This window comes from Lissotriton helveticus, chromosome 3_2 (assembly GCF_964261635.1).
Source record: "Lissotriton helveticus chromosome 3_2, aLisHel1.1, whole genome shotgun sequence".
Classification (NCBI taxonomy): Eukaryota; Metazoa; Chordata; class Amphibia; order Caudata; family Salamandridae; genus Lissotriton; species Lissotriton helveticus.
Genome location: NC_136062.1, coordinates 251,935,377 through 251,961,358, shown reverse-complemented (window position 1 = coordinate 251,961,358; position 25,982 = coordinate 251,935,377). Strand labels below are relative to the sequence as shown.

Here is a 25,982-nt window from a genome sequence, read left to right as displayed (position 1 = left end):
ACAGTCCAGCTGACTGTCCCTATCTAGTACTCTGACCCAGGCACTCTGCACCTTTTGAGAGACTGTGCCTTCCTCTCTATCCTTCATAGGAACATGAGCCCCTTGTTGAAACTTTGATTCCCACAAATAGACTTGTTCGCCACAGCAGAAAACGCAAAATGCCCAAGCTTTGGCTCTAGGTTCCCACACCTGCTCTCGAAGGGCAATGCCGTATGGATGAACTGGTCAAGGATATTTGCCTATGCTTTTCCGACTCTCCCGCTTATTCCATGTCTGGTTCAGAAGCTCAAGCAAACATCCCTCACACTAATTCTAGTAGCTCCCACATGGTCCAGTCAGCCATGGTACACCACCCCCTGATGAACCTGTCACTAGTTCTACATCAAAAGCTGCACTTCACCTCCTGTCTCCTCACACAGAACAACAGAGAAATCAGACATCCGAATCCCAAAGAAATAAACTTAGCGATCTGGCTCCTGAAGTCATAGTTTGGTTATTTAAATTTACCACCAGACTGTATGAATATTCTAAAAGAAGCAAGAAGGCCTACCACCAGTGCTTGCTATGCAGGAAAGTGGAAAAGATTTGTTGTATACTGCAATAACAAAATCGATCCTTAAGATTCTTCTACACAAAACATTATCTATCACCTGTTAGACTTTCAGCAAACTGGACTAGCTTGTACATCTATTCGTTTGCACCTTGCAGCCGGTAGCTGTGTGTTTGCAGAACAGGCAACATCTGTCACTATACAGTAATCAAATCTTTCATGGAAGGGTTGAAAAGAGTAATACCACCAAGGATTCCTCCTGCCCCAGTTTGAAATTTCAACATTGTTCTCACAAGGATCATGGGCCTACCTTTTGAACCATTGCACAAGTGCCCCTTGCAATTTCTCTCATGGAAGGTTGCTTTTCTCATTGAGATCACATCACCGAAGAGAGTTGGCGAGCTGCAAGCATTAACCTTAACCTTAGTAGAACCCTTCTTTCAGCTACATAAAGACAGAGTAAGAGTAGTTGTATGCACCAACCCTAAATCCCTTCCCAAAGTGGTTTCTGCTTTTCATATAAACCAATCAGTTGAGTTACCAGTCTTATTTCCTCAACCTGATTCTGTAGCAGAATGCGTTCTGCACAGGCTTGACGTTAAAAGCGCTTTATTGTACTACATAGATAGAACAAAAGATTTTCGCCAAACAACTGTTTGTTTCATTTGTTCCACCTCACAAAGGCAATCCATGAAAGATACCAACGCTTGAGAAATGTAGTTACATGCAAGTTATTTCTTTTGACTGTAAAATATCCTGGCCTGCAGAATTGCTTCTTTAACTCTTAAGCATGACCTAGTGCAGACAGCCACTACCCAAATGATAGAAATTCTATTATTAGGTTGAGCTTGCATTTAGCAGTATCTGTCTGGCATATTTATAATTCTATGCTTTTCAGCAAATGCATATTTTGGTGATCAGTTAGGCGGCTATTGTAGTAAACCGTGAATACTAATGTGCTGTGTAGGGATTCGGGTTTAACAAGCTGAAGATGTTAACAGTTTCCTAACATTAAATAAAACATGAATGTTGGGAGCTCAATTTAAAACAATGGAGTGCTCTGGGCTTCTAATGACCAGTATAAGACTGGAGCTGCCACATTCCAATGTTTGTTCACAGCTGTTGCTGTGAACAAAAGGCCTCACGGAGCCCGAGGGGGTTTCAACACGTCTGGCTCCGTGAGGCCCTCTAGGGGCGGATTTGTTCTAATAGCCTTAAAGACTGCTGTAGTGGGCTGTACTGGACATTAAAGGCCTGCTCCCTTGTTAATGCTGATGCTGGCATTTAATGGCAAGTAAAGCCTACTTCGACAGACTCTAAGGCTATAATAGCAGTAGATAAAAGACTCTTGATTCGCTGAAGTTGATTAGTACTAATAGATTTCTGCCTGAGAGAGATTGGGACAAAAGTAATATAGATGATTAGGTGAGGAACAGTTTCCATTTTCAAAGAGGCTCCAACCTAAACCAGATCAGCAAATTGTTTTGGGCACTCCTTGATAACCGGGTTTTCTGATACAACTGTGCTTAAAAAAGAAAAACCTGCAGAAGCCTTTTTCCTACAGTCGTCATCTAGCACTGTACTCAATGGCCAGCCGATTAACCACTTTCTTGTGTATGTACCCACACTACTGACCCCTCCACACCCTCAAATGTCACCTGAGACACCAAGATCATTTTCTATGACTGCTGAAAATGTTAGTGTACTAGAAGGCACACATTTTGTGATGTTTAAATCAAATCATCATCCTTGGCATTGACCATTTAATTTACTTAATCTTTTTTCAAAAGACTTTATCATTTCAATTCATCTTAATTTATAAACAGTAGATCATTTTGCACTAAGATTTTTGTGTGATTCATGAGACATATTGCTGACTAATACCATTGTAGTAAACATTCTCCTGCCTTCCACAGTTAGGTAAAGGTGATATGGTCCTTAATGTAGGAAATCTACAATTAACAATTTGTAGGGATAGTAAGCTATTAGATGCTCATCTAGCAGACTGGCACTCTTTTATTGTATGCGCATTTTAATGTCCACTGTTTAAAAACCTTTACAAATATATTTGAGCCAATCCTGAAAGTAAAGTAAAATAAAAACCGTTTTTGAACCACCAGGTTTAAAAAAAGTATTAACACGTTGGCATCCAAGTAGGTATGTCTTTTGCATAGGAAGCTTTTTTGCATATATCCATTATTGTGATGCTTCTCAAACTTCTAACTTGATTCTTTGTCAGTTGAAGACAAACCCGAAACAACAGGGAACTTGCCATCTAGCAGCATTGGAAGCATCAATATGTCCATTGAAATCAACGGCACAATGTACACAGGTGAGTGTTTGAATATTAATACTAGACAGTGGTGCTTTATTCCTAGATTCAGACTAAAGGCAGAGACTGATGTGAACCCAAATATCACACATTTCCTTCCTGAAAGAAAGAATGAATAAACGTACGGCTCAAAATATTTCTTAATGAAGTAATATTGACAGATGTTGAGAATAGCTGAAAGATGCCATTCCAATTTCTTAAGTTAGCAGGTATGACAACTTGGAGTTTTTCTATGAAGAGCACGTCAAAGGCAGAGTAGATTATCTGTTGACCATTGGGGGGAACAAATGTCCCGCCCAGACTCACTTAGCCAAGGGTTACTATGCCACTTTGATTCATAGGTCTCTGAATGCCATCATACATTTATTCATTTTTGTCTCACAATTTTTTATTGAAACAGAATCATGCAGTGAGTGCACAGTATGAGACAAAGTATGGAAACATTAAGCAGTGCAATGAAGTGTGGTGGTGTAAATAGAACAGTTAGAAAGCACTTTTACCTACAGAACTACTATATTCAATTTTTCCAGTGCTGCTTATCTCCCTATGCGTTGAGTGCTAAAGAGCCATTGGACTAAAACCACGTAGAGGAGGGGGTGTAACTGGGGGATCGGGCAACCAGTCGATGTGGGCGAGGAGAGAGGACAGGTCACTAGAGTCCGGTTGGGGTGGGCATCAGGATCGAGAGGGGCAGGGAGTGCATTGGCAAAAGGGGGGCATTCTGTAGTATCAGTTTAGTGTATTCCATAGCCCACCTCCAAGAAAGGGAGGAAGAAGTCCCCACTCTGATGTGGAGAGGATGGCGGAAATTGCGGTGGTGGTTCCCCAAGTTGAGGGATGGTACATAAGCCTGGCTGGCTGGGGGTGGGGGGAGGGAAAAGGCGAAGTTCAGGGCCAAATTTGTACTGGATGCTCCTAGACTATCTTCCGCCACGGCGGCCAGGAAAACCTTACACTGGCTCCCTATTGAGTTTAGGATTGCATTTAAGACTCTCTGTATGACTGATGGGGCGCTTACAGGTAAGGGGGCCGAGGGCGTAGCGAAGCTGCTGCACCCATACGCTCCGGAGAGAGTTCTCCGATTTAAGCCATGAGCCTGTTGGTGACTCCCCGCGTTCGCAAAACCAAATGGGGTGGGAGGGTGTTTTCAACAGTAGCCTAAACTGTGGAATAGCCTGCCGCTTGGAATTAAAACCCAGCCATCAGTCCAGAACTTTCGGAAGGCCCTAAAAACGTGGCTATTCGCCAAGGCGTATCCGTAGTGCGTGCTATCTGGTTATTTTGATCTTTTTCCTTAGGCGCCTTGATGCCTCCGGGCTTAGTCGCGCATTACAAGACCTGTTTCATTTCATTTCAGGGGAGGAGCAAGGGCAGCAGCTGCAGGTGTATGGGAAGGGGGATGTGGCTGGGTATTAGGGCAGTGGGGGGACAGGGGAGGCGTGAGTCAGAAAGGTTGCTGAAACAGAATTGGTGGGGAGGAAAGGAGGGGGTAGTGGAGTGGGGGAAGACTTTGAAGGAAAAGGCGGGGCGTAGTGGGGGGGGGGCTAAGGGAGAAAGAGGTTTGCAAGGCTGTGTGAGGGGAAACGCACATGGTCTCCCAGGGATACTGCAAGAGTTGACCATGCTGCCAGAGAAAAAAATCTACTTTGGGGCTCGTGATGTGGTGCAATGTGTATCTCTCATTTCAGCCGTCATCTTAGGAAAGAGGCCCACGTCTGCGCGAACACTTCTGCCTGGCCCTGCAGTTTGTAAATAACACGCTCATGCAACGCAGTTTGGATCATTGCCACTGTCAATGCTCTTGGGATGGTGGCATGGGTGACTTCCACTGACGAAGTATACAAATCTTGGCCGTGGCCAGAGCCGTGTGTGCAGAAGTCCAGCCCTGTCCAGTTTTGTCAGTGTCCAGTGCCAGTCGTGAAGCGTTTTGAAGAGGCAGAACTTAAAGCGGGCTTCCCGGATGCCCCTGTCTAGTGTTTCTAGGATGTCAGCCCAGACCTCTTCCTCAGAGGGTGTCTGCTGGCGGGCCTGTCATTTGGCGCAGAGGCTGTGAAGAAGAGGTTGGGAGAACAGTTGGCTCATGAGTGTGGTGTAGAGTCCCGACATTACTCCTTTGTATCGATCCCACGTAGTCAGGTAGGCCATCACTGGTGAGTCCAAATGTACCAAGGGCGTTGGCCTAGGCGATGCCTCAGGCAGTGCTGCAGTTGTAAGCAGCGCCAGGCTTGCCATGGGTGGAGGTTAAACTCCCCACTCAGGCGGTTGAAAGGCTTCAGATCTCTTTTGAGCAAGATTTAGTCCAGGGTGTTTATACCTGCCTTTGTCCATGGAGTACAGCGTATAACCTGACCATTAATGCGCAGATTGTCATTACCCAATAGTAGAGCTTTATCATATAAGAGTGGGTCTACCCAGCGTAGTCTGTGAGCACTTGAACAAGCCTTTTGCATAGCCTGTAGTAAAGAGTTCGGAAGGCGTGGCTGTAGGGAATAAGCTCCATAAAGAAGGCCAAGTCCTTTGCCCCCAGGGAGGAGCGATCGTTTAGTGTGGGACCACTGTGGTGGGTCTGGGGTACCAGGGAGCAAGTATGCCAGTTACGATCGGTAGAGAGCCAGGGTGTAATGCTCCACTGACGGGAGGCCTAAACCTCCACAGGAGTAAGGTGACGCTAGTTTGGATGCTGAAGAGCCGCACACGACGGACCGAATAAGGGAGTCGATGAGACGGAGTGGTTAAAGGCACCAGGACAGGGAGCATTCCCAGCATGTACGTGAAACGCGGTAGCATGACCATCCTCACAGCCTGCCTCCTGCCCTACATGGAGAACGCCAGTAGGGACCATTTCTCGAAGTCCAGTTTCATCTGGGCTATCAGGGGGTCTAAGTTATCCGAGACCAATCCTGTCCATTGCTCTATTGACTAGTATCCCCAAGTATTTGAGACACAAGGATTTCCAGCAGAAATGGTAGCCATGGAATGACGCTTTCTTAGTGCCTATTGAGAGTGGCAGGACCTCGCTCTTGTCCCAGTTTACCTTTTAACCGAATAAGGTTGGGAAATAGTCATTGGCTTACAATAGAGCCGGCAAGGAGCAGTGTAAATCTGTGAGGGTGAGCAGGACAACATTCTGTGTAGAGGTAGAGTGTGGATATTCTGCCCGTGAGGGGGAACCCCTGCAATGTGTGGGGAGTGACGGATAGCAGAGGTTAGGGGCTCCATGGCCAGTAGGAACAGGAGGGGGAAAGCTGGCATCCCTGATGGGTGACCCTCCAGATCGGGGAAAGAGACCGATAGGACCCCATGCGGGTTGACCTGGGCCATTGGGCAATCAAACAGCTGTCACACCTTGGCAATGAATTGATCTCCTAGGCCGAATTGCTTCATAGTGGTGAAAAGGTATCCCCCCTTGATGCAATCAAACTCCTTCTCTGCATCCACTGCGTCTACTGGAAGGTCCTTGGCTGCCCAGAGGTTGTGGGCCTGGGTGCGGAGATGGTTCCTGGAGGAGCGGCCCAGTACGAAACCAACCTGCTTTTTGTGTATCAGAAAGGGAATGACTTTACTGAAATTTGCTGCTAACATGCCGGCGAAGATCCTGATATCCCCATTCAGCACTGAGATGGATCTGTAACTTCCGCATAATAATGGCTCCCTCCCAGGTATGGGTAATACTGCCATCACTGCATTGTTGGAGAGAGGGAGTGGACTGTCTCTATCCCTGACAATCTATAAAACTCAGCAGGCAAGCCATCCTCCCCAGGGATTTTGTGATAGAACAATTTGAAAACTGCAGACACTATCTCTTCTCTGCTGATCTCATCCACCAGGAGTTCTCTACCCTTGTCCGACAGGCTGGGGTGGTCTACACCCTCCAGGAAGGCAGCCACCAGTTCCACGCTGGCCGGCGTCTTTGGAGTGTATAATGTCTTGTAGAATGAAGCTAACTAGTCAACCATGTGCTGGGGTGGGTGAGAACCTCCCCACTCGCTGAGTGTATGGCATGGATGGCCATGGCGGCCTCCCATTGCTGCAGTTGGGCTGCCAGTAGGCTACCCGCATTTTCCCCCTGTTCATAGTACCGTCCTTTCAGGCATTGTAGTGCATATTCAGCTTTGAAGGTAATGAGGTAGTTGAGGGTCACGCAAGCCTGTTCTAGGCTTCGGTGGTTGGGAAATATAGGGTGGGAGGAATAGAGGTGGGTAAGAGTAGCTATCTGCTTCTCCAGTTCGGTCTGGCAGAGAGCCTCTTGTTTGTTGGACAGGTCGGCATCTCTCAAGAGCTGGCCTCCCATCGTTGCCTTCGTGCCAGCCCATAGAACTCTGTAAGAGTCCACAGTTTGTTATCCAGAATGTATGCGGAAACATTATTTCATTTGGGACTTGCCCTGAGGTTTGCGATATCGTTGTATATTCATGTGCCATGGTTTGTGACCTGGGGAGGCCAGCCGATGTCCTGGGATAGAAGAACCGAGAGTGATTGGACATGGCGGCTTCCAGTATTAGAATTTCTCAGACGAGTGCCACTGTTTTCTCAGAGATGAGGAAGTAGTCCAACCTGGTTTGCGTGCCGTTTACTGTTAAAAGGAACTTGTACTTGTTATCCGCTGGGTGACTGAGACACAAGTGGTCTACCAGGCCATGGTCCGAGGCCACATCTCTGAGCAAGGCCCTGTCTGCGTCCTTACCTTTGTCTAGAGGGTCTGTTGTGTCTAAATATTCGTCCTGGGCTAGATTTCAGTCCTCTCCAATGACATACTGTGATTGCCCGATTTCCGCAAGTAGGCAATTCAGTCACAGAAAGGAAAGGCGTTTCTCCCCAGTCGAGGCGTATACCAATCCCACACAAAGGGATCTGTTCCCTAACTGTAGCTTTCCTGATAAGGATAGGCACTCTACACTTGCGGGGTGTCCCACCTTCGGTGGATAGTGCAGTTGCAACAATAGTATGGATCACACTGCCCACCCTTTCGCGAAGCAACTTGTTGGATTCTAGTAGATCCAGGTGTGTCTTCTGCAGAAGAGCCACATCTGCTTGTGTGTGAGGCTGTTGACAGAACACTAAGAGGGTTGGGGTTTGTGAATTGGGGGCGGACATGTACTCTCCCAGGCCACCAGCTCATCGCCGCAACGTGGATATGAGTCTACTCTCGCTGGGCTGCTGAAACAAACCAGAAGACAGCGTACATATCAAATACTCCAAAGATAAACAGTTATAATAGTCAGCTATCCGGCGAGCACTGGTCCCATCAGTCCTTCTGCAGTTCTCCCAGTCTCAAAAAATCAAATGGGGAGGGATCACTTGTCCTGCATGAACCAGGGTATGCAGGAGATCGTACAACGGTGTCTCCAATAAAAAACCCTCATGCACGTGTTGGGTAGTGTGGTAAGCGGTATATCTTGGTTCTCCGCTCTTCAAACACGTGTGTGCATAATCATAGGGTTAGTCTCGGTATGCAGCCTCCACCAGGAGGATCTTACCCTTGGTAAAAACAGTAGTGACCCAGTGATGTGGACAATGTGCAAAAAATTATTTAAAAATCCCCCGGATGGCCAGAAAAAGAATTTTATTTGGTCTGGGTTCGGGTGGATCCCTTGAGGGAATGCTCAACTAACGTGCGCTCTGTAGAAAAGATTAAGTTTTCAGGACGCACTGGCATTAATAATTAAAATGGCCGATATGTTTCAGCCCTTTATGCCAGGATTCGGACTTAAGGGCTTTCTTCAGGACCAGTAGTGGTAGGTGAAAGTGATACTGGTTTACTATATTTTAGCAAGCAAGTGTTAGAAAAGGGAAATTATCAACCTGTTTCTTTTCTTCAAGGTCGCGATGTACCTATAGATCAAACATAATAGAAACATACACAAAGGGAGAGAAAGGGTAAGGGAGACACATAGCGTAGTGAATTCACTACTTGACAAAACAAGTTGATGCACCTTAAAATGGCAATACTCTGTAACCTCCAGTAAATGGCAGTGTCAACTCTCTCTTTTTCCAACAAGCGTGTGTCATGCAAAAAGGGGGAATTCAAATCTCTAATTTCGTGGTGTGTAATACAGTCATGCAGAGCAAAAAATAGGGACCTTAAATATCTCTTTTTTCACTCAAGTCACTATTTTGGTTGGGCATTTAAAATATGATAAGTCATGCCATGCAGCAGCGTTGTCATTAATGTTCAGTAACTGTAGATCTATTGCATTCATAGTTAAGCCAAATTATTCGTGCTTTTTTTATTATCTAAACATACATGCCATTGCTCTCTGCGCGCCAAAGATCGTACCTGAAGTGTACATCAGTTACACCTCCTTCGGGTGTGACAAGGGCTTCGAGGGGGCTAGGTAGAGAGGAACATTCGAGCATTAACGGGGTGGGGTGTGTGATACTTGCGGTTTTGTGGTTGAGTTCTGTTGCAGACGGATACCTCACGCTCCGCTCCTCGCGTTACGCTGCTGCTGCCTCTTGTGACCCGGAAGTAGCAGAGCTCCGCTTCCGGGTCGTTTTTGAAGTTCATGGTTCAAGGCAATAGAAAAGAGACTAAATGTCTCTTATTGTTGAATATATTGCGATGTATACATAAACGATTGTAGTCAGATATCAACAGAGCGTGATTCTGAGTAACTTATTTAAAAAAAAAACGGAGGTTTGTTTATAAGTAAAAAATTAATTAATAAAAAATAAATAAATAAATAAATAAATATAAAAATAGGACTGTGGATTGGTTTGGAGTTCCGAGTTTGAGGACACACAAAATATAAAAAGGTATTACTCACTAATGCTTGACTGATTGTCTCTGTTATTGCAACTCTTGGATTGATGTCCTATATTGCGTTTTTGTGGAGGCAGATAGTAATAAAGGATAGAACTTTCGGGGAATGCGTAATTTCTTAGTTGTCATTACAATGAGATGGAAGTGGTAACGAAGAATGTGTAACTCACTATTCACATGGCTATCTTAACCACTCTTCTGTAAATTCAGGAAGATTTTTTTGCACTAGTTTTGTGGAGTAAGAAGTGGTGAACCATATTATATTCCGAATCTGTCTCTCTATGTATATGGTTGAGATCTAGGTGGGTATGGTTTCATTGGTTAGTTTAACGCTTTTATCTCAGCACACTCAGCCAAGGAATATTATCATTCAGACCTCTTGTGTCTGTCCCCAATCGATGTACCCAGCGTTGTTCCTTTTCAAAAAGGATTCTTTCTGCGTTACTGTCCTTTGTTTCCAAAGTTTCGAGGATGACCCAGTTGAGGTCATCCACTGTGTTTTTTTTCCAGAAAGTGACTGGCCATCTTGGTTGTACTCTTTTTACATTTTACGTTGCTCCGGTGTTCGACAATCCTTTGTTTAGCTTTCCTACATGTCATGCCAATGTAGTTGAGGTGGCAGGGGCAAGTAATCATGTACACTACATGACTAGTATTACAGTTAGTGTGTTTCAACATTCTCCATTTGAAATTGGGAAGTAATTGTAATTCTTTAGTTGGTTGAGTCAGGTTACAGACAGAGCATGTTCCGCACGGATAATGACCAATGATAGGGGGATTCCCCCATAGATTTGTTTTTTCTCGTGGTTTTGCGTGAGGTGGTCTCGTGTGTACCAAGATATCTTTCAAGTTTCGACTCCGTCTATTGGCAAATCTCGGTTTGGGCCACGAGAGTGTACCAGACGTGAGAATCCTCCAGTTTTTATTGATGATCTTCTTGACTTTATCGGTGACTGTACTGTAGGTGGTGACACATGTGGTTAGATCCTCTGGTTCTGTTTTTGTAGTGATCTCCAAAAGGCCTTCTCTATTTTGGTTTTGTGCTCTTTTCTTGCATTTGTTAACCACTCGCCTGGGATAATCTCGATCTTAAGATCTTCTGCTTGGGACCGGTATTCAGTGTTCTTGCTGCAGTTTCGCCGCAGCCTGAGAAACGGGCTATAGGGGAGATTTTCCTTCAAAGGGCGGGGATGAAAACTCTTGAAGGATAGGAGACTGTTCTTTGCTGTTTCTTTGAAATATGTACGTGTTTGTAGATGCCCATCTTCTGCATAGATTGTAATATCAAGGAAATCCAGGCTCTTATTGTCAGCACTGTACGTGAACTTGAGGCAGTTGTCTTTTGTGTTTAACCAGGTGTGAAAATCCTTGAGATCTTCTTCATTCCCTTCCCAGATTAGTAGGATATCGTCTATATACCGCTTCCAAAGCAGTATATGACGAATGTAAGGGTTGGTTTCTGTATGTACATGTATCCCTTCAAAGGTGCTTACATATAGCCCAGCCACACTCGGGGCAAATGTACTGCCCATCGAGGTGCCGTGGCATTGTAAGTACAGTGTCTCCTTGTATTGAAAATGATTTTCCATCAGGGCGAGGCGGCAGCATTCCAAAACGAAGTGTCTGGGAGTTTTGTGTGGCCAGTCTGTGTCAAAAAGGATTTGTTCTAGCATGTCGAGGGTCTCTTGTTGAGGTAGACTCTTGTAGAGACTTTCTACGTCGAGTCCTACTAACATCATGGTGTTGGGTGAGTATTCAACATCCTTAAGTAGATTCAAGAGATCTCGCGTATCCTTCAAATAGGTTTGTGTTTTTTGTACCAATGGTTTTAAGTAGTAGTCTGCAAACTGAGAGAGAGGCTCTAATACCGACCCAATGCCTGACACTATTGGTCTCCCAGGGGGTGGTGTCCGGGCTTTGTGTATTTTCGGCAATGAGTAAAAATATGGAGTTTTTGGATTCCGTGTTACTACAAAATCCGCCTCTTTTTTAGATAGCCAGTCGTGAGCTTCCGCTTCTTCAATCATCATCTTTATTTCAATCTGTAACCTTTTTGTGGGGTCTGTGGCTAGCTTTTTGTAGAACTTCTCGTCTGACAGGAGATCCAGGCATTGTTTGTCATAGCCGGCTATAGACAATATGACTATTCCTCCTCCTTTATCGGCCGGCTTAATTATAATTTGGCCATCGTTCTTCAATTCATCCAGCGCTGTCTGTTCTGCTCTTGTTACGTTGTGGAAAGGTCTTTGTTGATTCAGTGCTAATTCGTCTACCTCTCCCATTATAGCTTGCTCGAAGGTTGCGATTTCAATCGGGACTTGAGAGATCAAAGGACAGAAAGTTGACGTGTTCCTCTTTTTTTTTTTTTGTAAAACAATTTTTATTGCAGAGGTAATGTGGGTCACAACATTTACGTACCAGTTCGGTCTCATAATCGCTTCCATATCTGTGCTTTCCTCAATTATTTACACAGCCATACAACCCACATCCCGGAGGCTGGGCGGCAACCAAACACTTAACGTGGCGTACAGTCTCCAGCTACAGATGGCTCAGTGTGTCAGCCCTCTCCGCTTTTGGGTGTTCTACCCCTCGGAGTAGCCCCTCGATCCGTTGTGGTGTATGAGCTCCCTACATATTAGTGGTCAGTTTAAGTGTGTTCTCCCGCCCCCCTCCCCGTGTCCCTGGTGTCTGGACCAATGTGCCATGTTTGTAAACTCGGGCGAGTCGGTGGTAAGAAGGATCTTGGTGATAAAACTCAGTTGTGTGTGTCTGGTGTCAGTGCTGTGTCCAACCCTGTCTCCTCAGGGGCCTCCCCGCGTGGTGTTTCTACGTCTACTTCCCTCGGTTCAATACTGTCCCTCAGCTCCTGGACTAGGGTCTCCCATGCTAGTGCCGCCTCCTGTGCTTTCTCGTTTGCCGTGCGCCGTGCTAGCTGGTACCGGAGCGTGCTCTCAGCTGTCGCCCATTTTAGAAATTCATGCAGCCATTTTTGGTGCGTTGGTGCTGTTTTAGATTTCCACCCTCTTGTGAGTTCCCTCTTCGCAATCAGTAGGCCCATGTCTATAAATTTGCTCGATATTTTCGTTTTGCGTGTGTGTGGGAACCAGTGTAGGAGAGTGACCGCGCTATCGTAATGCAGGGATCTTTCTGTGACCTCATTTAGGGTGTCCCCGATCCCCTCCCAATACTCCTGCAACTGCGGACAGTCCCTGAGCATGTCTAGTAAGTCGGCACCCAGCAGTGCGCATCTGGGGCATGTTGCATCTGTCGCGCCAAAGTATTGTATTATTTTACTTGGGGTGAGGTAGGCCCTATGCAGGATGTAGAGATGTATCAATTGGAAACGGGCATGTCTGGTGCTTTTCCTGGCCCTTTGGATGAGTTGGGACCACGTCGCTTCCGGGATCTCTCTCTGCAGGTCAGTCTCCCAGTGGTTTTTGAGGCGTGTTAACGGCAGAATGTTTTCGGTGCTCATACGGGAGTAGAGACATGTGACCGCCTTGAAAGTGCCTGCCGTCATCATCGTGTATTGACACGCCAAGGACAATTTAGGTTCCAACAGTCCCCCCCCCCCCCACCCCCCCAGTGTTTCTGAATCGCCCCCACCACCGCCGCATGTAATAAGTAGTCCCCACGCGGGAGGCCACACCGTTCCTGCAGAGTCTGGAAGTCCATCAACACCCCGTCGGCGTATAAATCACCTATCACGTGAATGCCCGCTTCCTCCCAAAGTTGGAGGTTCGACCAGTCCCCCCCGTGTGGGAGCGCCGTTACCATTCCCAACGGAATCTCGGGCGCATAAGGATGGCCCGGGCCCGCACGTCGCTGCATGCGATTCCAGCACAGACGTAGCGTCCCTTCCTCTAGCGTCAACCCCTTTAATAACAATTTCTGCTGCAGGGTTATGTATGCCAGTACGTGGCGGGGGGTGCCCGCATCTCTCTCCTGGTCGGGTCCCCGGTACACCCTAGCCACCTCCTGCGTAAAGAATTGAAGTTGCGCCGCTAAATAATAGAGCTCGAAGTCCGGGACTGCAAGCCCCCCCTGGTCTTTGGGGCGCATGAGAGTCGCCAATGCTATTCGCCGCCTACCTTCTCCCCAGAGGAATGATACCACATTTGATTTCAATCGCCGGAACACTTCCCCCGGTATCCACACCGGAAGGGTCCTAAAAAGGTATAATAAACGTGGAAGTGCAACCATTTTGAGGAGGGATACCCGTCCCGTCATTGACAGGGGGAGGGTAGCCCAGAAGGCCATGTTGCCCTTCAGTGATCGGATACAGCGACCAATGTTGCCGTCAAGCAAGCTGGTGGGATCGTGATAGATGTAAACCCCAAGGTAGTGCAGGCAATCTGGTTCCCAGCGCATGCCAATGTTTGTTGGCGGTTGTTGCTCTTGCTTTCGGAGCGGGAAGAGGCAAGTCTTCGCCCAATTCACCCTGAGGCCTGATAGCGCTCCGAATCTCAGTAGCAGTCCCTCCGCGCCTCTAACCGCCTCTTCAGTGTTATCTAAGAACAGCAAGAGATCGTCCGCATATAACGATATATGATGGTTTACCCCCCTAGCTAGAAGCCCACAATAAGCATCTCCCCTCCGAGCTAACATTGCAAACGGTTCCATGGCCAACGCAAATAGCAAAGGTGACAGAGCGCAGCCCTGTCTTGTTCCCCTGTTCACTTCGTAGCAATCTGATATTAATGCTCCCACTCTCACCCTTGCTCCTGCCCGCGCGTATAGCACCCTAGTCCATTTGATGTAGTCATCCCCCAGGCCAAAGCCTCGCATCACCGCGTAGAGATATTCCCACCCCAGACTATCGAACGCTTTTTCGATGTCGACAGATAACACCACCGGGCGTCCTGCATCACGCGGTGGATCTGCTAGTAATCTGAGCAGTCGTCGGATATTATGGGACGTGTTCCTGGTGGGGATGAATCCCGATTGGTCCTCGTGGATTAAACCCCTCATATGTGCTATCAGTCTCCCTGCCAGGATCGTACTCAATTTTGTAATCCGTCGTCAACATTGATAACGGGCGGTATGAAGCTGGATCAGCGCCATCTCTACGCGGCTTTAGCAACGGGATCATGATCGCCTCGCGCATCGACTGGGGCAACTCTCCCCTCTCTTTGGCTTCATTATACACCGTCCTGAGTCTTGGGGCTAGTATCTCCGCAAACTTCCCATAAAACTCAATGGGTAGGCCATCGATCCCCGGCGTTTTGTTACGCGCCATTTTGGTAATGGCGCCTCTAATTTCCGCAAGGGCGATTGGACCACCGATCGCCAGGGCGAGTTCCGGGTCAAGACTGGGTAGATGGATCTCTGCCAATAGGGCTTCCGTTGCTTAGGGGGGAGCCTCTATGCCCTTCCTATATAACGTGCTGTAGTAGTCCATGAAGCATTGCACTATGCCTGGTTGGGTATCGTGTACCACCCCGCTCCTATCAGTCAGGGATAGTATCGGGGAAGAACCTTTATGGGGGTTGGCCAGCCAGGCCAGGAGGGTTCCCGTTTTGTCCCCCTCCGCGAGAGTCTTGGTTAAATATGACTTGTAGTCGAAGCTGCGCAGGTTTTCCATTTCGACTGCTACCGCCTCGCGCGCTGCACTAACCTTGCCCTGCAGTTCGGGATGGCCGGGCCGCAATTGCTCCGCGTCTCGCAGCGTTCGTTCCGCCTTATCAAGGTCCTCCACTAGCGTTCGTCGCGCGCCTGCAAACTTTTCAATACAGTGACCCCTTACCACCACTTTGAACGCGTCCCATTCGGTGGCCCTGGAGGAGGCTGTCTCCTCGTTTTCCACAAAGTATTGGGCGATCCTAAGGTCTAGGTCCGCACTGAACGGCGGATCGTCCAGCGTGTCCGGCCTGAGCCGCCACGTCAGGATTGGCGTGTTACTGTTCATCCAGGCCAGGGTGAGTAGTAGGGGATTGTGGTCGGAGATCGTGCGTGTGAGGAACTCCGTGCGGGTGACCAAGGGCAATACGTGTTGAGAGCAGAGGAACGCATCTATCCGAACATGTAGGTCATGTATGGAGGAGTAAAAGGAGTAATCCCTGTCAGTAGGGTGTTGTGCCCGCCATACATCCGTTAGGTCCCATTGTCCCTGCCATTGCTGTCTATGCCTCGCTAGTCTGTGCACCGGGGATGCATACAGCGGTGGGTGAGACCTGTCCATCGTGGTGTCCTCGATAGAGTTGAAATCCCCCCCCCAGTAACACCGGGCCCGCGAAGTAGGTCGCTAAGTGCTTGCACAGTTTGGTGAAGTAGGGCGCTTGATCAGTGTTCGGTGCGTAGACGCTGCAAAGCGCTATGTGACGACCCCTCAGTAACCCCTCGACCGCCACAAATCGGCCCTCCGGATCTGCAGTGTGCCTAGTGACCTTGAGTGGGACCCCCGCCCGAATCCAAAGCAGCGCACCCCTAGCAAATGCGGAATATGTAGTGTAGAACAGGTGCCCCCTCCATCTCCTCTGTAAAGCGGCCCCTTCCTTTTTGGTCAGATGGGTCTCTTGCAGGAAGGCAATGTGGACCCCCCTGCGGACCAGGTAAGAATGAACTTTGTGCCTTTTAGTCATTGAGTTTAGACCCCGCACGTTCCAGGACACACATTTTAAGGAACCCACACTATCCATCATCTCGATTCTGTTTGCGAAGGACTCTGTCCCTTATCGGCCAGACACCAGTAACACCCCCCCGTCTCCCATCCCCAACTGCATTATCACATTTCCCCCCCATTCTCCATCTCCCCTCTGCTCTGCCCCTCTCCCCCCCCCCCCTCCCCACCCTGTCCTGAGTCACCCCAACATCTCTAGACATCCCACCCCCCCTAGAACAGGACCCAACTACAAAGAGTCGCCCCGTCCAAACAATAGAGCTAAAGTGCTCTCAAAACTGTCTAATCCACAGTCTGTACCGTGGCGGCCTTAGGGGCCTCTGGGTGCGTTAACTAGAAGCTTCAGCAAAATACGCCACTCTCGTCCCTTTCCACCCCACAATAGTCCTCCAAACTCACGATTAACCAGTCTCACTGCTGCCTGCTCCAGTGTTCGAGTCCGCAAATCAATCCAGGCTGCCACCACCGGCCCCCCCATGCATTAGCCTCAACTGCCAAATACTTCTTCCGCCGTTTGCGGCGTCACAGTCGGGCCCATCGTGCTGTCCACCTCCGACACTTCAGTTTCCGACCCTGACCGTTTGTCCTCCGATGGCGATTCCTCCCGCCGCCGAGGCTGCAGCTCTCCAGAGACTTCCTGCACCGCCTGCAAAGCTGCCTTCCGCTCCATTGCCGTCTGTGATTCCGTCGGCCGCTTATGGTGTTGGCCACGTTTCCGAAGCCGTTTGGATCGTCGCACTGACCTCTGTTGGAAGTCCTCCGCCGCTCTGAGGCGTGCCCCATCTGAGCCTGCCTTATAAGAGTCCCACCACTCCCAGGCGTCCGCTGACGATGTGAAGAATAGCGCTTTCCCATCCACAGAGATTCGAAGCCTCGCTGGGAACAACAATGAGTACTGCAGGCCCTCAGTACGCAGTTCTTTTTTAATGGAAAGGAAAGAGGCCCTTTGTTTTTGCGTTTCGAAGGTATAGTCCGGGAACAGAGTCACTTTGCTATTTTCGACTTGGAAGGGTCCCGCTTCTCTTGCTCGTTGTAGGAGCCAGTCCCTGTCCCTGTAGTGGAGTACTTTGATCACCACCGGTCGTGGGGGAAGACCCGGCTTCGGGGGTCGAGCAGGCACCCGGTGTGCTCGTTCCAAGGTGAAGAACGGGGATAGACCCTCCGGCGCTACGACTGTCCGCAGCCAGTTGTCCACGTAGCCCAGTATGTCCGTCCCTTCACTTTTCTCCGGAAGGCCCACCAGACGTACGTTGTTCCGTCGGCTTCGGTTTTCCGCATCCTCCGCCCTTCGCTCTAGTGTCTGGATGCGCTCCAGGGCGTCCGTCAGTTTACTTTCTAGAGCTTTTTGACCCGGCACAACATCCTTCAGAGCTACCTCCGTTTCTGTGACTCTGTCGGCCAGCTTTCCGTGATCAGCCCGCAGGAGCCCCAGGCCCGTCGACACTTGAGCAATGTCGTCTTGAAAAGCGGTCCTCGTGGCCGCTATGGCTTCCAGGATCTTGTCTTGCATCGATAGTAAGTCTGACTGGGGGTGTTGCATGGCGTCCGGGGCCTCTGCAGCCGACCCTGCCTCACCTTTCGGTCCTTTTGGTTTCCCCATGCTTCCACCCGGCTACCGCTGGACCAGGCAGGGCCAGCCGTGGATGATAGGAAATTCCGTAGGTCGTCCGGTCGCTGCTTCCAGGCCAATCCGGTACTCGCAAGACGGTGGTTCGCGGGGCGAGCGGACAGGAGTCGCCCGTCCGCAGCAGCAGTCGTGCGCCAGGGGGCTCGTCGCCGCACTCAGGCGCCCCTCCTCCACTATCACGGGGATGGGGTGGGAGTCCCCGGTCGGCCTCTACTGCAGTGTGGCCCCACAGCGGCCCGCTTGTTCCCGCCGGTCAGGACCAGGTCCCGCTCCGCACCCCAGCGTTGGCTCACCACGTTCCGCCTCTCGCTGTGGGACTCCAAGAAACCGGCTTGTGTGTGGGGCGACCGTGCCCAAGTTCTCGTTCTTCCACCGGTGCCGGTCCACTAGGGGAGGGCTGGGTCGCCGAAGCAACGATGGGGCAGCCAGTCTCAGCCGCCAGTCACTGACCGGCCAAGGCACGCCGGGCCGATGTTGCCCTTTTCCGTTAGGACGGGCTCAGAACCTTCCGCCTGGGCCTGGACTGCTCACAGCCGTAGGGTTCTTATTCCCCTTCGCATCTCGCCGAGGGTGCGCCCCCACGCCGGCCAGCGCTGTGTTGCGTGGGCTTCTGGGGGTTTGCAGGGTACTGGTCACTCTTGTAGAGCCCCCAGGAGTTGGGCAGCGGGGTGAGGCTGCAGTACAGGCGGGCTGAGCCGTCAGTTCAGGGGCGCCCCCTCAGTTCTGCTCCCGGGGAGAGGTGGGCTGGTCTCCCGGCCGGGCTCGCGCTTAGCTCCGCACCGCCGGGTTTACACTCACAGGGGCCTCTCACCCTCCACCACCGGTGTGCTCCTTGTACCTCCTGCGGGCCGCCGTAGTGTTCCGCCTGTGTTCTGGGCCCGGTCACACTCCCAGGGTCTGCCCGTCTGTCTCCTGCGCACGCCGATGGAAGTTCCGACGTCGGAGGGGAGTAGGCCCAGAAGCCGGGACCTCGAGTTTCAGGCTCCCCCTGGGTCCCGGTCCACACCCCGCTACGCAGCTCCGCTGTTGCCTCACCACAGGTCACGGTCACCAGGTCGCCTCAGGGGGTAAACCCCCTCCCTCCGATGTTGGGGTCCGATCGCCGAGCTCCGGGCCCCTTCACAGGCAGGATGCAGGCTCGTCGCGTCCTCACTCCGCCATTTTAATTCCGGCCGTCCCCGGGTGCGGAGGATTCACAGCGCCGAAAGCGGGCGGTTTTCAGGCCCGACACCAGTCCTGGGCAGGTTCCGATTAGTAGCGCAGAATCCACCCGACTTGCACGGGGATTCCGCGCTGAATTAAGGATAATTTGCCGGATTACTGGGGCAAAGGACGGGATCCTCGCTAGGCTGCGTCCACTCGCATCGGCTGCTAGCCACGCCCCCCTCAAAAGTGGACGTGTTCCTCAATGATGTGTCACCATCCGGGATGTGTTTTGGTTGATCTTTGAAGAAGGCTTTTAGTTTGAGCGTACGGCAAAATTCTGCCAGTTCACATTTCGTTTTGAAGATATCGGTTTTAGGGGTCGGGACAAATCCCAGGCCTTTATTGAGGACATCTTCTTGTTCTTTTGTGAGGACCTTATCTGTCAGGTTCACGATGAGGGAGTAGTGTTGGCTTTTGTCACGCTCCTCGTTTGGACCTGACGTGTCTGATCGGACCAGGTTACTCCTCGATTCTTTCCTCGTTGTTGTGGTTGGCCCCTCCCTAAAAAAGGAACCCTGGGTTGAAAATGTTGTCCTTGTTGATGGGGTCCTTGATGGTTCATAGGAGGGGGTCCTGGGAAGAAGGGATTCATCCAGCCTTGGAATTGAGGGTTGAAGGGTTGGAATGGCATTCCTTGATGATCCACCTGAAAGAAAGGAGGACGCCATGTGTTCCTGCCTCTTCGATTGTTTCTTCTGTTTTGTGGTCTTCCTCTGTTGTAATTCGGGAATTCATCACCGCTTTGGTCCGATCCATCAACTGAGGATCCACTAGTTGACCCATAATTTGATGCATTATCATTGAATTTGTGGTCCTTACTACTATAAGGGTGTACACGTTCTAAGGAAAACCTCTTTAGTTCTTTTGCCAGTTTTTGTAGTTTTGTCTGGGTGAGGTACTCTTGAGTGTCTTCCATCTCTTTATTAATTTCTTCGAGTCTTTTTTTGTAAATGGTCACATTCACCGTGTTATTCAGCTTGGTTTCTAGGATTTGGATTTTGATAGTGAGTTCATCTGTTAGTCTCGTTGCAGTTTTTATATTTAGGACTAAATAGTCCCTTGTGCACTTCCAGGATATGGCCGACCAGTCTTTTCTAAAGGCCAGGTCTTTCAAAAAAATACGTGGGGCATTGGTGACCCAGAGGCCTCTGGGAGCTGCGTTGACTCTCGTATTCTGTCATAATGATCCCGTGAACGGCGGTTCTTACTTGTTTTTTTTTTTATCTCAGTCAATTCATCCCAATCTGTAGTGCTCGCTAGAGTCTGAGTGAGGTCACTATCCAAAAAACGAGGAGGTCTGGCTAGTATTGCATCGATTTCTTCGGTTGTGTAACTTAGTCCGAAGTTTTCAGACATGGTTGGTTCGTACCAAGGCAGAGGACTCAATCAAGGGAGGATACCCAGAGAGTCCTGGTGTGAAAATTCTCCCACAGCTTAGAATAAACTAATTAAATGGACGGGGGAGAAGGAAATATCTGATCCCTCAGTTTCCTTAAATTAATACCGCTTACCACACTACCCAACACGTGCATGAGGGTTTTTTATTGGAGACACCGTTGTACGATCTCCTGCATACCCTGGTTCATGCAGGACAAGTGATCCCTCCCCATTTGATTTTTTGTATTAATTTAAGGAAACTGAGGGATCAGATATTTCCTTCTCCCCCGTCCATTTGATTAGTTTGTTCTCCCAGTCTCTCCAGTTCGGCACGGTATGACCATTCCCAGGGCTCTCACGCCGAAGAGGGAGCAGATTTCAAGGAGGCCAGAGATGGCCCTGTCCTGTTCTTTAGTGTGGACAGGCACAGCCTGGAGGGCATGGATTCTGTCGCCCTGGGAGCATGCCGCTCTGTCTAGGACTCTGCCCCGGTGTCTGGTTCTGCATCTTATTCCGCCAGCACTCGCCGGAAGAGGCAGGGAAGGATATTGGCGCCGGATGGTGGGCCTCCACAGCCATGGTGGAAGCAGTGTACATGTCCTGCATGGAGAGCCTGTCCAAGAGGCCATATATAATGTCCAACTTGCAGAGCAAGGGCCGAAGAGAAAGAAAGGCCTTGCAGCGGTCATTGGTTTCCCTGGAGAAATCTGCTGCTATACGGATTTAATGGGCTTCATGTGTCTAGGGACCATTTCAGCGTGCTGCAGACAGCAGTTGCTGGACTTACTTGTGCTGCAGAAAGATAGTGATAAGGGGTCCAGGGCGCGTCAAAGTTTGCAGGGGCCGATGTGGCGAGCCTGATGCATCTCCAGTGGGGGGGTCAAAGATAAGACCAGAGAGCTTCAGGAGGATGTCCCTAAGAAAGAACTTTGCATCAGGCCCCCTCTGCATTTTCTGTTAAGCCGAAGAAACGAACATTGTCCCACTGGTTCCGATCCCCCAGGTCGATGACCTTGCTACGCAGGAATAGGAGACCTTGGTCTGGCTCCGGCAGGGTCTTTAGGCATTTTTCTACCTCCACAACATGCTGATCCAACCGATCTACATGGGTCTGGAAGCCTACTATGTCCCATCGGATAGACTTCGTTTCAGCCACCAGTGCAGATATTGTTGTGTCCATGCCCTCCAGCCGGCGGGCTACCTCTGTCACTACCTGAAGGATGCACTCCAAAGTGGAGTCCTGAGCGCTGCTAGCGGGGGGCTGGGATCGGCTGGATTCTGTCAGAGCTGCTCCCCTTGGGTTGGCCATGGTGCGGGGTTGATTGAGGGCTTCAGGGAAGAGGAGTTGTCCCACAGGTTTGCCCTCGGTCTTGCCAGGAGACCTCTCCAGCCTCAGCACTGGACCTACAGGCAGATGGGGAGGGTCCTGCACTCATGTGTCTTGTGATGCTGCTGCCACTTGGTTCCCCCAAATGCTCCTACCCCACCATGCCTGGGGTGGATTAGTGGAACAATCGTGGTAGGAGTAGTGATGATGTCGAAGTTCAGGCCAGTGGGGGTTAGTACACGGTGGTACTGGGCGGTGGGCCTCACTGTGTAGCAGTCGGGGGTAATGAAAATCTCCAGAATCACCTTTCGCAAGGATAAGAGTCTGCAGGTGGGAGGATAATGGGCGACAGCTCAAAGCGCTGCCTACGCAGGACGTCCTAGCCATCGGAGTATCAGGCCCAGTTGAGGGCTAGGGTGATGCCGGCTCCGGTAGTCTATTAAAATTGGGGACTGATGTCAACCAGGACGGTGGCCTTTTCAGGAGGCTTGTCAGGGGTGCCACAGTACTGTGGGCCGAGGCTTCGAGTGGGCCTCTAGGCCCAGTGACCCCTCAGCGATGCATGCCGGGTCTGGGGCAAACGGCACTCCCTCGAAACCAGCAACGGCGGCCGGGATGCAGAAACCAGGTGTTGTGCAGTACGGGCGCAACAGGGGGAGGGGCAGGATATCAATCCCCCGCAATGCCGCAAGTGCCACTGCTGCAGTCTGGGGCCCATCTCAGCGCGGAGTTCTGGAATCAAGCGGCCATCTTCTGTTGTGGCCAGACCATGCCCCACCATCATACATTTAAAAACACTAGCACAATACATTAACTGTCCACAAACCCTCTACGTCTCCTGTCACTCATTGTCTTTGACCCTATACAGCACTCCACTTTTTCTAGGTTTGTGTTATAGAAATCCCACGTACAAACATGCTCACTCTATGCATCTAGAGTAAAGCATTTAAGACTTGTATATTCTGCAGTAGTAATAAAGTATTAATCTATCAAAATTGTGAATTGAATACATTTAAGGCTTTCAGTGCCCACATTCAGTCTCATTTCATTATTTTGATTAATATATTTAGTGGGGTTTTTTTTGCACTCTTTCATCACAGTATTGCAAAGCTGGGGTAACGAAGTACCTTGCAAAGTCGGCACTGCCCGCTGTAGCAACAGTGTTAACTCCCACTTCTGTTGCTCATAAAGGTGTAATTAAATCCAACAAGCCTACAAACTTTAAAGAGCATGGGGCAATACCCTCCAAAGCAGTCCAAAAATCTGCATTGGTTGATGTTAGTGAAGTACAGAAGGTAGACAATAAAAAATCTAACACAGGAGAAAATCGAGACGAGAGGGGAAGCATTAGCCCCACTAGGGCTGGGTATTATAGGGGTCGTCAAGTCGAATTACCCCCAGAAGCGGTACCTTTTGTGGTTGTCCTTACGGGAGTCCCCACATTAGTGGATGGAAAGAGGGAAGGTTTCTTTCAGTTAAAAAATAAACCTATGCACTGGCTTAGCCAAAATCGACCACTCCCTTATAACATTAATGGTGAGATCCTGCATGTCCGACGACTTCAATGGTTGGGAAGCAGACCAAAAGATATAAAAGGGGACCTAATTGTAATCAACTTCAGGGATCCTGGAGCCGTTAGATATATTCTAAATTGGTCCCCAGGGAATGCCGGAAACCCAATTGTTCCTTGTGAACTGACCTATTTCTATCCAAGACCTTTAGTGACCCCTATAATATACCCTGGGGCTCCATCTTGCTTGCGGACTAATCCCATTAAGCCTTTTTATAAACGGCAAAGGATGCATGCATTCAACCCTGTGAATTATGACAACTTACCTGGGTGGGACACTGTACCATTTAGGAGTTATAGAAATAGCAATAGGATGATGGATCATCTGTTGCCGTTTACCCCGCTGGAAGTTGCAAATAGATTCGATGCCCTTTCGGGCTTTGATGACTGCGATTGACAGACGGGGCCTCCTATTAATATACTACCCACCTCTGATAACCTAGTTGTTAATGCAAAATTAAGCCCCTTTGGAAAAAACTTGGTAACAGAACATATCACTCAGCCTGCAATTGTCTCTTTCCCTGATGACCGACACCCAGTGAATTGCGAACCTGAGCAAGGTGTAGAAGCTAGCTCCTCTGCTTCCAATGATCTTCCTGGCCCCTTGGATTTTGAACACACCAAGCATGATCCGGTTGATGCTCAAGTCAAAATCTTATCCTGGAATGTGGCGGGACTTAAGAGTAAACACCCCATTCCAGAGTGGGGCTCATTTATGGCTTTGCACGACATTTGTATGTTGCAAGAAACTTGAGCGCTAAAAAAGTGTAGCCCAGGGTTTTGCAACTTACGATATCCTGGCAAGCATGGGTGACAGGGGTAGGCCCTCGGGCGGGTTGTCTATATGGGTTGGTACGCACCTGGGAGTGATGGCAACACCAATCCTAACTAACTCATTGGATGTTCAGTGTGTCTTGCTGACCTTGCCTAATGGGCCAAATATTGCCTTGATTAATGTATACTCAAGGCCAGTCAGGCGGGGTCTTGAGTCAGAAGCTATTGAAAAGTTGTTAACCCTTATGCATTCAATTGATTCCTCCACCATATTAATTTTGGGTGGAGATTTTAACTGTCACTTTGAACCCCTCATGGACCCGAACCTTGGTGATCCGGATGATGTGGATTTGCTTTATGCAATCCCAGAGCCATTGATTCTCCAGGTCAAGGCATGGACCCCTCTTGTTCTACAATTGCAGTCATTTGCTCTAGCTACATCATTAAGAGCATGTAATGGAAGGGTGGAGTCTGACAGACCAGGGAGAGCCACGTTTAATCGATTGAATCAGACCTCAATAATCGACTATATTTTTATTGAGGCTAGGCATTGGGATAGGCTGTATGAATTTAGGGTCATTGAAAGGTTTGACAGCGACCATAATGCCCTAGTCTTGTCCCTTAAACCGGGGAGTTTTGGTCTGAAAGTCTCAACTCCGGTTGAGCACTGTGTCACCATGCCACTAATAATAACAAATTGTAGCGCGAAGGGTTAAATGGCCTGATTTACAAGCGTCGATCACTAAACTCGCTGAACTATATGAGACTATTATCCCGCTTATCGAAGAGATGGGGAAATCCGGCCATTTGGGCAGGGCAACCGAGATACATAACCAACTGGTTGCCATATTAAAAGATATCCTGTACCCTGTTAAAAGGGCAAACCATCCCCTGACTATGACTTCTCGATGGTTTAACACCTCCTGCCGGAAGGCCAAAAAGGCCTTGCTTACAGAACTAAAAACTAACGATAGTGAGGCCATCAAGGTGCATCGCACAACATATAAAAAGGCAATCTGTGAGGCTAAAATGGAGTGGGAAGCCACAATGTGGGAGGAGTTGGGATCTGCACTTAGGTGTAAAGATTCCAAATTATTCTGGTCCATTGTCGCAACTGGACTTAGTGGGCATATGCAGGCGCTCGCTCCCAATATTGCTCCTTCAATTTGGGAAAGTCACTTTGTTGCTTTATATGGTACTCCTGAGTCTGATGCCTCGCCTACTAGTACCCTTGAACCCCAGCAATTGCAGGGTGTTGACGGGGCTGAGGGGCGCGGATGGTTGTTCAAAGCCCCTACGCTCCTCGCCCCAATCGAACCCTTCACTTTGATTGAGGTTGAGACAGCTATAGGTAAATTGCTCCCTAACAAGGCTCCAGGATTGGATAAACTGCCGGGGGATTTGTTTAGGGCACAACCTAAAATCTGGGCCCCTTATTTGGTCGTTTTATTTAATGGTATTTTGCAGGGAGATGACCTGCCCCCTACTTGGCTAGGAGCAGAAATTGTCCCCATTTTAAAAAAGGGCTGTCCGTTAACCCCCTCCAACTATAGACCCATCAGTTTAATTGATACATCACAAAAGCTGATGGGGAGGGTCATCCTTGACAGGATTCTTGGATGGATCGAAGAGAAAGGGATTCTCTCTATACTCCAGGCAGGCTTTAGGGCTGGTACATCTACTCTAGACCAGATATTTCGCCTGCAGGTTCTGTATTGGAAAACAGCAAAGGTAGAGGGTGGCACCCTCTATCTTGTGTTTGTGGACCTGCGGGCGGCATTTGATCTGGTTCCGCGTGATAAATTATGTAAGGTGCTGGCAGACCTGGGACTCCCGC

At 49.3% G+C, this 25,982-nt stretch overlaps 1 protein-coding gene across 2 annotated transcripts in view; it reads left to right on the top strand.

The window, feature by feature from the left end:
* Nucleotides 1-25,982, top strand: part of ARID3B (AT-rich interaction domain 3B) — a 465,486-nt gene that overhangs the window by 402,186 nt on the left and 37,318 nt on the right. For both annotated transcript variants that reach the window (XM_078685148.1, XM_078685146.1), the window contains exon 8: nt 2,790-2,882. In XM_078685148.1, coding sequence (XP_078541274.1) covers nt 2,790-2,882 — 93 coding nt within the window. The remainder of the gene's footprint in view (nt 1-2,789; nt 2,883-25,982) is intronic.